The 14,162-nt window shown below is 39.3% G+C and overlaps 1 protein-coding gene across 3 annotated transcripts in view; it reads right to left on the bottom strand.

Moving 5' to 3' along the window:
* Positions 1 to 3,273: 3,273 nt before the first annotated feature.
* LOC124283588 (collagen alpha-6(VI) chain-like) overlaps positions 3,274 to 14,162 on the bottom strand; it is a 47,951-nt gene continuing 37,062 nt past the window's right edge. Inside the window, exons 2-5 of one of the 3 annotated variants that reach the window (XM_046719573.1) lie at positions 9,873 to 10,427; positions 7,826 to 8,238; positions 6,300 to 6,447; positions 3,274 to 4,325 (exon numbers count right to left, since the gene is read on the bottom strand). In XM_046719573.1, the coding sequence (XP_046575529.1) occupies positions 3,280 to 4,325; positions 6,300 to 6,447; positions 7,826 to 8,238; positions 9,873 to 10,427 (2,162 nt within the window). In that variant the 3' untranslated portion in view covers positions 3,274 to 3,279. Of the gene's footprint in view, positions 4,326 to 6,299; positions 6,864 to 7,677; positions 8,239 to 9,872; positions 10,428 to 14,162 lie in introns of all 3 variants that reach the window. The other 2 variants (XM_046719571.1, XM_046719572.1) reach the window with 2 other exon arrangements.

Raw genomic sequence — 14,162 nt, 5'->3', positions numbered from 1 at the left:
TACGGGGGTTGAAGGAAGTGTGTACAGAACATTTATGTTTCGTTTTACGGATGAGAAAGATACTTTGGATGAATCTAATTTGTAAGCCTCATGAGAAATAAAGCACATTGAGTTTTACTGTGTAGTTGTTTTCAGTACAAACTGGACAATCTGTAAGAGAGCTATCAAAAGGTTTGGACCTAGAATACTTCTGATGTTTGCATGATAAAAATAACTGTGTGATATTGAAGAATGGTTTATATCATTCACATAAACGTAATAAACAGCTGCACGAGTACTGGGTCCCATGGGGTACTCATACTGTTGTCATCGCACTTCAATGTGCTTCGCCGGGTGGCCCTCGAGGACCAAAGACTTTATGACTGCTCTGTACTCAAGCTTATCCATTTCTGCCGTTTAGAGGTACATGTCACGGGAAAGGAAACTAGTGACATGTATAAAGTCAAACACGAATTCAGGTGACAAACTTTAGATATGAACATTACATTACCATGTCTCTTCAAGACAAGGCGCATATGTTAGATCATACTTGATCTTTGTAAACTTTTAATATCCTGGATCTCATGACGTCGTTTTAAATATAAATGAGGTTGGTGATTTTCAGTGAGTGAGTGAGTTTAGCTATACGCCGCACTCAGCAGTATTCCAGCTATATGGCGGCTGTCTGTAAATAATCGAGTCTGGACCAGACAGTCAGTTATCAACAGCATGAACATCGGTCTACGCAATTGGGATACGATGACATATGTCAACCAAGTCAGGGAGCCTGACCAACCGATCCCGTTAGTCGCCTCTTACAAGCATGGGTTAATGACGATCGATTCTAACCCTGTTCTTCACAGGTCGGTTATTTGCAGACAGAAACGACCTTTCCTAACTCATACCAGTGCCGTCGAACCTGAGACTTCAACTATGTCAAAGTGATTGAGGCCAACAGAACTTTATTAATCAAACCACAGATACAGTTATTTTCTGATTCTAACACTGTACCATGTGACAATCAGTGTCTCCAAATATTTCAAAGACACAAAATTGACGTAATGAGTTTAATGAGCTAACGGAGAAGCCAGGAAAAATGTATATTACATCGTGCTTAAATACACACAGGCATACAGGTTTAATTTTAATTAGTGTAAATAACTACCTGAACACACCTTAACGGTGTCTCAGCACCAATGAACACAGATGTAATATTTACATATTTCGGAATATCCTACACCTGTACAATGTTAAAAGAAATAATGTAGACTCTTTAAATCTTGTCCTCGTTCATTACGACAGTTTTAAGATTTACATATAGTGATGCATCGATTATCAAAGAGCTGTAAAGGATGTAATGTAATGACATTTGTCCATCATCAAATCTATAAATGAAACAGTTTCATAACATGTTCGTACTGCCAATTAGATACAGGTATGTTTGTATCGCTGAGAGTTTCATCTGTGCACATGTTAACATACAACATGACCTAAAGAACCCACGCAGCACATCATATTGTGTTATGTGTACAATGTTTCCTGAAACATCAGTAAAATGTCAAGAAACATGGTAATTATACCACAGGTGGAAACGCTAACGAGTTAAACACATAGAATATATGTCAAATATTAGAATTAACAGTCTCCAAACATCGAATATTGATTGGAAAGCTACACACACTATTCCGGAGTGGATACCAATATACTGAAGCTATTATTGATATTCCTGTTCTTCGCTAGTAAGGTTCTTATTAACAAATTGTGATTTCAACCCGTCTATGTGAGAAATGTATACATTGTACTCCCAGCCCTCATGCTATTACATTTGGTTTGTATTAGAAATTTTGACAGAAGAAAAGGTCATACAAATCCCTTTCCTTAATCTTGATAGCTTATATGTAAAGGACAAAAGCCTTTTCACGTCCATAGAAAACCAGAATAAAATTAACGATTCTGACTAAATCATTCTGAGAATGTATTTATCACAACAAATAGCAATAATCACAAGAGTTCGCGAAAAGGTGGCAAATAAAACACAGGGTTTCATTTCACTATCCCCATCGACACAGCTAAAGCAATGTATATGTGCTTTAGATATACTCATTTCAAAGGAGCGATCGACCGCATCACACGACCTTTATAATCCCAATATCACAAGAGAAAAAATATTGCTATATCGATAATAAGAAGAACTAAGATTGCGTTACAAACACCTGCACACGTACACTTGTCAACAAATATAAGAAAGTTACAACACAATCATTCAATACCCAGTAGACAGAAATCATCAATATTACATCTCGAAAGTCGGGACCTGATTTCCGACTTAAGATAAAATTGCGTGACTATAGAATTTCACAAAGAAACTATAGAACCCCAAAGTGTTTTTGTTCGTCAGTGGAGCACGATTATCAGACACGATATATAACCATATATCAGATATTTATATCTGTGGACAAAGTTTTGATTTATTGTGTGATTAAATCTGAAATAACATACGCTGGAATTTTGCCAGACAGTTGTCAAGAGAACTGGCATGCTGTTTCTCATGGTCACGTTATGATTAACTGTATTGAAATTAAAAGTTGCCTTTCACAATATATCGTCAAATACATATTTTTAAGATGTTTTCGACCACAAATTGTAAGCAACTTCTGTTTCTTTGATCATTTGTGTACCAATGTCTAGGTGGGCTCAAAATTGATGAAACAACACTTCTAGTAAAATATGTCATTTTTTCAAACTCGCAAACACCTTGCTCAAGTTAAGGTAAAATGCAAATGCTAGATCTACATAACATGTGTTAGCAAAGTTAGGGAAATTGCAAATAGAACACTGTAAGTTATGACAATACGCTTAAAAACGTGTTTTCTGGTACACAGCCTCAAATTATTATAATGTGTTTTCTGGTACACAGAATGAAATTATTTATAAAAATAATAATCCATATATTCAAGTTTAATATGCTAAGATTTTTCAGTTGTTTAAAATTTGATCATAGTTATTACGTCAAAGAATATATACAGTGTATGTACCCACTATATGACACAAATCTTCATTTCAACATATGTTTCAAGGTTACCCCTAGAAAAAAGCCTTTTTACAGTTAACCTTATTATTGTTCTTGGTATTACATGTATTATTATATACATTCGAACTCTCCACAAAAGCGGGCAATCAAAATTTACAGTTACCCAATAGTTGCTTTAAAAATTGTGCACATGAATATTGATAATGTTAAAAAACCATAAAGAAAACAATGGGCTTATTATGCCAATAGCTAAAAGATAAAAAACTGTGTTAATATAATGAATATATAATATGATGAGTTGTAGCACGTCTGTTGCAACACAGATCGATCAGATCCCATATGACCAGACAGAGGATGGGCGTCCAGGCAATGGCAAGAACCACAGATGCAACAACAGCCGCCGACTGTCTGTCATCGGATGCAGTTGTCTTCTCACGTCGATGTTTGGAGAGGCCCTTCTTCTCGATACGCAGGCTCTTTATGGCACTAAAAGTGGTCGATGTAGCCCAGACTGGATTCTCACATCGCTCGTAACATCTTTGTAATGCAGCATTTATGGTCGAAGTGATTATACCACTGACATTGAGGAGTCCTGCAAATGTACTGCTGCTTCCTCTGGTGTTGACGGTCGTGGCGGGATGCGTGTCCACAAGTGTAGTCGATGTAGTTGTGATAAAGCCCGGTGTTGTTTTATTTTGGGTTGATGTCATATGGGTCGCGGTTGAAGAAATTTTGACTGTAGTCGTTGAAATAGGGGCGATTGGTGTTGATGTGGTAGCCAATGTGTTTGTAGGAGTCTTTGAGGCAGTAGTCTCAGTTCCTGATGTTGGTCGTGTAGAAATGGTTGTTCTTATCGATTTGACTCGGGATGAGGAAGTTAGTGGTGTTGCTGGCTTCTTCGTAGATTTCATTGTGTTTCTAGGAGTTGTTGAGGCGGTGGTCTCAGTTTCGGAGTTTGACCTTTCAGAAATGGTTGTTCTTATCGATTTGGATTGGGGTGGGGATGTTGGTGGTGTGGCTGGCTTCTTCGTAGATTTCATTGTGTTTCTAGGAGTTGTTGAGGCGGTGGTCTCAGTTTCGGAGTTTGGCCTTTCAGAAATGGTTGTTCTTATCGATTTGGATTGGGGTGGGGATGTTGGTGGTGTGGCTGGCTTCTTCGTAGATTTCATTGTGTTTCTAGGAGTTGTTGAGGCGGTGGTCTCAGTTTCGGAGTTTGGCCTTTCAGAAATGGTTGTTCTTATCGATTTGGATTGGGGTCGGGATGTTGGTGGTGTGGCTGGCTTCTTCGTAGATTTCTTGGACTTTGTTTTGGACTCTGTCACAGAAGAAAAACAAAATCACGAATTGACAGTAAACTAATTAATCAAATGCTCTGTCACCATGACACCTATCCATTCATTCACTGTCACAATAAGACACCGGTCAAAAGCCCTTGAAGAAATATTATACTTTGAACTTTAATGCCTGTAAACCACAACACATCAGAACGTGTCATCATGCCTCCTGAAGGAAGGCCACACGTGACTTTTCAGGATGCATATGCCACACGTACGACTGATCCGAAAACCAGGCTCTACCAAATCGAGTTCGATGGACAGGATATGTTTCAATCTTTTACCAGGCTATGTGTGTCGCGTGTTTTGCAATAGCCTTTAGATTGCCCTTTGTTACAACAGTCATTAAATCACGGTCATTTACATGATCGTTTGTTAAACAACTTTTCCCCTTCTTCATGCCAATGTCTGAAATTATAGTGACGATTTGGTATGGTGAGTGAGTTTAGTTTACGCCGCACTCAGCAATATTCCAGCTATATGGCGGCGGCCTGTAAATAATCGAGTCTGGACCAGACAATCCAGTGATCAACATCATGAACATCGATCTGCACAACTGGGAACCGATGACATGTGTCAACCAAGTCAGCGAGCCTGACCACCCAATCCCGTTAGTCGCCTCTTACGACAAGCAGAGTCGCCTTCTGTGACAAGCATGGGTTGCTGAAGACCTATTCAACCCCGGATCTTCACGGGTCGATTTGGTATGGACAAATGGTTAACCTTTCATGCCATGTAAGACGATTTATTTCCTTTGAATGTATATTTATTTGCCATTTCATTGATACGATTTTGCAGCAAACAGGCTGTCGCATCATTGTGAAACGAAGAATATCCTTTGTCAAAGAAATAATCTACACAGGTCAGCTATCATGCAGTAGACCTCTTCACCAACATATCACACTGCATAAAACCCTCCAAGTCCTACACAGCAAATTGCAGGCCCAAACTGACCAGTTGGACACCCCTCTCCCCACTCTCTTTCTGACAAACTTTGAAGAAGCAGCCATATCATCTCCCCCCTTCCATCCCCTGGTACAGAAACGTAGTTGACACCCTCACAACCTAGACAGAGACCATGACCCTGAAGCCCTACTGGACTACCTCAACTTACCCCACCATTGAATCAAATTCACAATGGAAACAAAAAAACACCACCAAGTAGCCTTAGATGTAAAACTGGACAACAGTGAGTGAGTGAGTCACATCGGTTGATTTTCGTGTCATCTAATCTAATTACCCCATCATGTTTTGCATCAAATGTGACTCAGTGAATCATAGTCACGTGTGTGTCTAAAATACTGCGCAACCATCACCCTCCATAACAACAATCCTGTTAAAACGTGTTTAAACCTAACCCTCTCACTCGCGTATGATTATCACTTGCCTTTGCATTTCAGTATGGCCGGTGCCATCGGTCGGACAATGTACACCCACCATTATTTCGTAATTTCAACGTGTTACAAATCCATAACCTTACAACGTATTGTTTTACCTAAGTGAGTGAGTGAATGGTTTTACGCCGCTTTTTAGCAATATTCAAGCAATATCACGGCGGGGGACACCAGAAATGGGCTTCACACATTGTACCCATGTGGGGAATCGAACCCGGGTCTTCGGCGTGACGAGCGAACGCTTTAACCACTAGGCTACCCCACCGCCCCTGTTTTACCTAAGGAGCACCAAACCTGTACTGTGTCAACTGTCTGCGGCGCAACCATGACCCTTCATAACAACAATCTTGTTAAAACGTGTTTACATCAAACCCTCTCACTGATTATCCCATGAATAATATTGAGTCCTAGATAACTTTTAATTCTTAACCTGTCCTTTAGACCGCAGAAATATGATCGGATCCCTTTTCAGACATCCAAACTTAAACTGATTTACATTAGGCTTGCATATTATGAAAATGTCGCTATGGACGATCTTCAAATATGTAAATGTGAACGTACCGTTGCATAATAAACTGTACAGAATTGAGCGAACACTGTCCAGCTGACTGAAGCTGTCAATGGAAATAATGTTGTCTGATATTGGCCTTGACGCCATTGTATCAAACACTTCAGGATTGGATGTAATTGCCAGGGCGATGAGGCGGACCTCACTGTTTTTAAGTTTCTTTGCTTCACGAGTTATATTGGCAGTCTCCTCATTTGGACTTCCACCAGCGACTAGGATAGCCACATTGGTGATGTTGTCTCTGTCTCCTCCTTCTTGTGTGAAGACACGTCTCTTGGTCAAGCGCAGTGCTGCTGTAACATCGGCACCGGTGTCATCATAGTTTATGGCAGAAATTGCGTCAAGTATTTCCTTCCTGCTGTTGAACTGACTTAGAGTTACCTCTACCCTTGCTTCCGTTCCAAAAACCACGATGCCAATTCGGACGTTGCCCTCATCAATTGGCAATTTCGAGATAAATGTCTGCAGAAAACGTAGTTGCTCTTGAAAATGTTCAGCTCCAATACTGCCAGATGCATCCACAATAAATGCGAGATCCATATAAGTTTGCTGACACTCTGCAAATATAAAGATAACAGTTGTAAACGAACAACACATACGAGACCAGAATGGGCTGCCTGGGCACATTGCTAAAATGGATATTTATCCGTAGATGTATTGATCTATTCAAGGACACACTACGATCTTGTCATGGGTTTCAGTGTCATGGTACCACTCCTAACAAAACTCATATGTGTTTCCCGCTTTGAAGTATACTTCCTTTCAAAATTTTAGACTCACTAGTGTAGATGTAGCCACTTACTTCGGGCACCTGTTCTAAACTAAATTTTGCAAAATATTCCATAATGTTTAAAGGTACTGTTTACACATGAACTGATGTATTGCAATGCAAATTCGCAACGTTGAAAAGATTATTCTCAAGAATTCAATAAATGATAAAAATCAGAGAAAATTGGCGAATTCTTAACAAAACTTTACACCAAAACGCAGCTGTTCACATGCACGATATTTGCAAATGCTTTTCAGCAATTTAATGCATGATCCTTGTGCAGTTCATCTACATAAGGTTTGCAGTTGGTTCCCCTAAGTTAGTGGAGAAATCAATCTTTGATGTAACCACATATATATGTATAACATATAGTGAGTGTTTTAAGTGAGCCTAAACTTTCGAAAGGAAATGTATATATTTTCGAGTATATTTAGCTATCGGGATGTATCACTGTGCAACCATATATACTGATATGTACATTTCTCTCAATCACCGTCGGTTCCTTCACATTATTATGTGGATACCTGCACGTAACACATGCCAAGTTGTAACTGCAATATTCAAAGCTTATCTGACAATAGATTAAGCAAATGAGAACGCACCGTTGCATAATAAACTGTACAGAATTGAGAGAACGCTGTCTAGCTGGCTGAAGTTGTCAATGGAAATAATGTTGTCTGATGTAAGCATTGACGCAAATGTATGAAACACTTCAGGATTGGATGTTATTGTCAGGGTGATGAGGCGGACCCCACTGTTCCTCAGTTGCTGTGCTTCCTGAGCTGTATAATAAGTATTCACATTCGGACTTCCATCAGCGATAAGGATAGCCACATTGGTGACATTGTCTCTGTCTCCTTCCTGTGTAAAAACACGTTTCCTGGTCAAGCGCAGTGCTGCTGCAACGTTGGTATTAGAGTGATCATAGGTTATGGCGGTAATTGCGTCACGTATTTCCGTCGTGGTGTTGAACCGACTTAGAGTGAACTCTACTCTTGCTTTGGTTCCAAAAACCACGATGCCAATTCGGACGTTGCCCTCATCAATTGGCATTTTCGAGATAAAAGTCTTCAGAAATTGTAGTTGCTCTTGAAAGTGTTCAGTTCCAACACTGCCAGATGCATCCACAATAAATACGAGATCCATGTAAGTATGTTGACACTCTGCAAATATAAAGATAACAGTTGTAAACTTGTAACACATACGAGACCAAAATGGGTTGTCTGGATATATAAGAAAATGCATATTTGTCTGTGGATGTATTGATCTATTCAAGGACACATAGCGTCACTACGATCTTACCATGGGTGTCCTGTGTCATGGTACCACTCCCAACTAAACTCATGGAACTTGTTATTTTGGGGATTACACCTTCTCAGTGTAGTACACATTCTGGTACCTTTGTTAAGTTAAGCCACTAAGTACGTAATCTCGATCTAGACTACCGGTTGTAAACTTTTCATCTTGTGGAAATTTCGGTGGCTGAGAGGGAGGCAGACTTTGTTTGATGGCCATTACGTGCCTGACTCTGAAGGTGTGGGTTAGAATCCCGGATGGGAATCAACCTAATAAAAGTACTAAAATCTGTACTATACTGACAAAGCGTAATCCTCACCATTTCGTATCTCATATGATCTAGACGTTGTGACGAATGTATTTCCGAGTATAATAATGCATCAGTTTGCAAATAAATATATAATGAAATCTACGTTTCCTCAATCACTGTCGGCTCTTTGACATCATAATATGGACATCATGATATGGACACTATGGCATGGACACTATGATATGGACATCATGATATGGACACTATGGCATGGACATCATGATATGGACACTATGGCATGGACACTATGATATGGAATCATGATATGGACACTATGGCATGGGCACTATGATATGGACATCATGATATGGACACTATGGCATGGACATCATGATATGGACATCGTCATATGGACACTATGGCATGGAAACTATGATATGGACATCATGATCTGGACATCATGATATGGACATCATGATATGGACACTATGGCATGGACACGATGATATGGACATCATGATATGGACACTATGGCATGGACACTATGATATGGACATCATGATATGGACACTATGGCATGGACACTATGATATGGACATCATGATATGGACACTATGATATGGACATCATGATATGAACACTATGGCATGGACACTATGATATGGACATCATGATATGGACACTATGGCATGGACACTATGATATGGACATCATGATATGGACACTATGGCATGGACATCATGATATGGACACTATGGCATGGACACTATGATATGGACACTATGGCATGGACTCTATGATATGGACATCATGATATGGACATCATGATACGGACATCGTGATATTTACACTATGGCATGGACTCTATGATATGGACATCATGATATGGACACTATGGCATGGACACTATGATATGGACATCATGATATGGACATCATGTTATGGACACTATGATATGGACATCATGATATGGACATCATGTTATGGACATCATGATATGGACATCATGATATGGACACTATGATATGGACATCATGATATGGACACTATGATATGGACATCATGATATGGACACTGTGATATCGACATCATGATATGGACACTATGATATGGACATCATGATATGGGCATCATGATATGGACACTATGATATGGACACTATGGTATGGACATCATGATAAAACACAGTGCAAAGCTGCAACTACAATATTCAAAGCATGTGTGACTATATATTATGTGATAAGAACGCACCGTTATATAATAAACTGTACAGAATGGGGTTAACGTGGTCGAACTGGCTGATGCTGCCAATGGAAATGACGTTGACTGATGCAGGCGTGGACGCAATTGTATCAAACTCTTCAGCATAGCCTGTAATTTCCAGAGCTATGATACGGACCCCACTCTCCTTCAGTTGATTTGCTTCATATTTAGTGCCCTGATTCGGACTTCCACCAGCGACAAGGATAGCCACATTGGTGACATTGTCTCTGTCTCCTTCTTCAGGTGTGAAGACACGTTTCCTGGTCAAGCGCAGTGCTGCTGCAACATCGGCACCAGTGTCATTGTAGTTTATGGCAGAAATTGCATCAAGTATTTCCTTCCTTCTGTTGAGCTGACCAAGAGAGAACACTACCCTTGCTTGAGCTCCAAACACCACCATACCAATTTGGTCGTTGCCCTCATCAATAGGCATTTCCGAGACAAATGCCTTCAGAAAATGTTGTTGCTCTTGAATGTGTTCAGTTTCCATACTGCCAGATGTATCCACAATAAATACGAGATCCATAGATGTTTCTTGATATTCTGCAAATATATAGATAAGATGTGTAAACGATCGACACATAGGAGACCTAAATGGTTAGCCTTGGCATATCAAGTATAATTTGTGGTTTGTTGCATATATGTGAAGATCATTTTGAATGTGTAGATCAACGCATCATTACCCTGCGTTGATCTACACATTCAACACTCAGAAATATAGTGTAATGACACAGCAAATACTCATGGATAGATAGATATTCTTTATTTCCTCCATAAAATGAACATTACATTTGTATGATAAACAACAGTACAGAAAAGGTTCTAGCTATTAGTACTTATATTATACAGTAATATTCAATTGTGAAAGAACTGAAGGTATTTATGAGCATTGCCGGAGTATGCTCTCCCAACTGCGAACAGAGAAACTAAGCATTACCATCAGTTCTGGCCAAACATTATAATCCAATACATCCTTACAGAGGCCAGGTATACCTCCGAGGAGGAATGACAGGAATACATCATCGTCTTCCATCCACATTTTAACAAAAATGTCTGTGTCAAGAATATCACAGATTCTTTCAAATAGAGAATTCCTTTCTACTAAGTTATACTGGCATGACATAAAAACATGTTTCATAATGTCGTGAGCAACTGTTCCGCATAGACATTCCTTTGATTCTATTGGAGTTGCACCAAGCCTTAACATTCTCGCAATGTCAGTGAAGTTCTGAGGTCGTTCTAAAGCGAGTATCCATAGTCTATGTTCTCGTCCTGATCTTATTGTTAGATATCTGGAGAGAGACAACCTTGTCTGCAGTACATTTACCAACTAGATTTGATCATATGTAGTTAGTTACCTTATCTTTGACTAGTTGCGACCAAGCATTTTTCTTCATAAACTTAGAATCACAAATGTAGTTACGGATTTCACTAAGGACATTGTATTTGGAAACAAGCCGTAACATGTTAAAAACAGGTGATTTCATATCAGACTTATTCTTGTATATCAGTGATTCTTTACAGTGGTATTGGCCAAGGCGGGCTAAAAACATTTGTTTAAAGCTGTATCTTGTGTTAGCATTACAGAGTTTACGAACCACGAACCATACACCATACACATTGTACGTTAATTGACCTTTTAACTTTTATTATACACATACCTCAAAATACATACCCAATCAGTCATCATCTTCATTATTACATTAATTGGTGCCTGTTTTATTTGAACAATGTTTTGATTGTTTCCTGTTAGTGCCCACATAAGTTTTGTGGTGATCAATTAATGAGTTTTGATTATCGATCTGCATATTGTGAGCGACAACTAGCACTGCTGTCCAGTGCAGTAACAGCAGATATGGTGCTTACAACGCATTGGCCATTTTACTCCGAAATTCATGCTCCCTCATTTAACTGGCCCAGCTTGACTCCATTATTGCAAGACCGCCTCCGTGGTGTAGTGGTTAGAGCGTCCGCCCGGAGTGCGGAAGGTCGCAGATTCGATCCCCGACCGCGTCATACCAAAAGACGTTAAAATATGGTACTTGTTGGTCCCTGCCTGGCGCTCGGCATTAGTGGGTACAACAAGGACTGGTCGGCTCGGAGTCAGTATAATGTGTCTGAGTGGGGTATTCATGCTTCACTGCGGCATGTTATCTCAGTGGGCTAGCACTATCAAACCAGCTTCAGTCTGGGCTAGTACAAGCAGCCGCACATACACATACACACGCATGCACGTCGTCATATGAGCGAAATATTCTCAAGTACGACGTTAAACCCAATTCCACCACCACCACCACCATTATTGCAACAGGCAGTGCAAAAGAAATATATGCTTCACTGTCCAACATGAATCGGGAAATTAGATTTGTAACTCTACTTATTTTCTTGTCAAATTTCATAACAGATTTTTCTGATGTAGTTTTGTGTTTAAGTCAGCTGTTGTTTGGTGATGCGTTTACTTATTACTTACTGTTTCCGAACATTTTAGTCTTGTCTTCCTTTTAGTATAAACAGAACACTTCCAGTCACATAAATATCAGAGTAAAGACCTCAGAACATATGCTGACTTGAACCTTTTCTCGTTTAGTGTGTATTTGTTATCTTATCTTTCCATGATGCAGAAGCTTATGCTGTGTATTTTATCAAATTGTGTTAATGGTTTGGCACATCTCAAATTATTCCGCCTTCCAGTCAGTAAGATCTGGTGAGTATATGTTCTTGTCAAGTGTTACGAGACATCGTTCTAGTTTACTTATTGGAGTCATTGTTATTTATTGTTGCTCATCTGGGCCCGGTTGTTCAAAACTCGGTTATCTTTTAACCAGCCGTTAAGTACATTTAGCCGACTGTTACCTAATAACAGAGGGTTATCTTGTTGTTCAAAACTCTGTTAACTTTTAACAGGCTGTTAACGTGACGTTAAGTTAACACACCTAAGGGCCGCCGCTAACTTTTTAACAGTGTGGTTAACTCGCAAATGGCGTTCATGGCTAACACTTCTTTCATGATGCCAGTTCAGCAAAGAAAGGATAGGGTGTATCGTGGACTGGACTTCGATATTGGAAATTATTCTGACGATGATCTAGAGTTACATACGAAACTGTAGCTATGCACATCATAGGAACTAAAATACATGTTGTACAAGTACATGATGCCTACGTTTTATTTTTTAACACTTGTGGAAAGGTTTTTTATATGCTTAACTACACTAAATGTGTGAATTTCTTCTGTAAACATTATTCAAACAAACACTTTCAAAGAATGTAAGACGTACATCCTATACCCACGTATGATATGATATTGAGGCTAAATGTAGATAACTGAATTAGTTTCATGAAAAAAATATCCGAACGATTACTTTATGATACTGAGAGTATAATCGGCGGGATATGGTGATTGTGTATACCCTTATTCTACCGACTTTCACCTCAGAGAAACTACCAAATACACTCCCATTTTAGGAAAGAAAAGCCAGAAATGCCGATTATTACCGTTGTCCTTCTGCGTGGTTTTGCGTCAGTCATGGCGTCACGCTGCACAGAAACTTGACAGTTTCGTATAAACATATCACATTCCTGTATTGTATCTATTTTTAATTTCCTATTTCTTGCTTCTATGCTCTTTCCATGTAAATGGGTGTCTGAAAATTTGAGAAAATGCTACATATTGTAAAGTCTGAAATTTCAAACAGGTGTTGTCTTTCGAGCACAGCATTTGTTTCCACCCCCCAATATCTTTCGTTTAAGTTTATCTAGACACTTGGTATTGGTGACAAAGACCAGTTGTAATTAGGTCCTAAAATGTATGAGGAATTCAGTAGGGCTGGGACGAGTAGGAAAAAATGGAATCGAGTACCCGCATGTACGTACCCGAATCGGAATCGAGTACCCGGAAATGTAAGAAATACATTCGGATCAACGTTCTGAATATTCAATCACGATTTGACAGAGATAATTATCGAAAACTTGAACAGTTGGTAATAAGACATTAAAACTGACCTCAGGCTATTTAATTTAGGTCTGTTTAACCAATATAGAGAGTAACACCATTACTTACATTCTTCGTTATAACAACGAACGTTTCGTTCCTGCTGCTACTTAAGTACTCACTGCTCATGCACAGATAAATTACAGTCAGTAAAACTATGCTCCATTAATCGGACAATACCAATGATGTAAAAACCCGTGAATTTCCGGGTTAGAATATTGATATTCAGTAACCCATGCTTGTCGTAAGAGGCGACTAACGGCATCGGGTGGTCAGACTCGCTGACTTGGT

The sequence above is a fragment of the Haliotis rubra genome, unplaced genomic scaffold, assembly GCF_003918875.1.
Source record: "Haliotis rubra isolate DU_JTF1 unplaced genomic scaffold, ASM391887v1 Scf318, whole genome shotgun sequence".
Taxonomy (NCBI): Eukaryota; Metazoa; Mollusca; class Gastropoda; order Lepetellida; family Haliotidae; genus Haliotis; species Haliotis rubra.
Note: the sequence above shows the minus strand (reverse complement) of the source record. Positions and strands in the feature narration are given on the sequence as shown.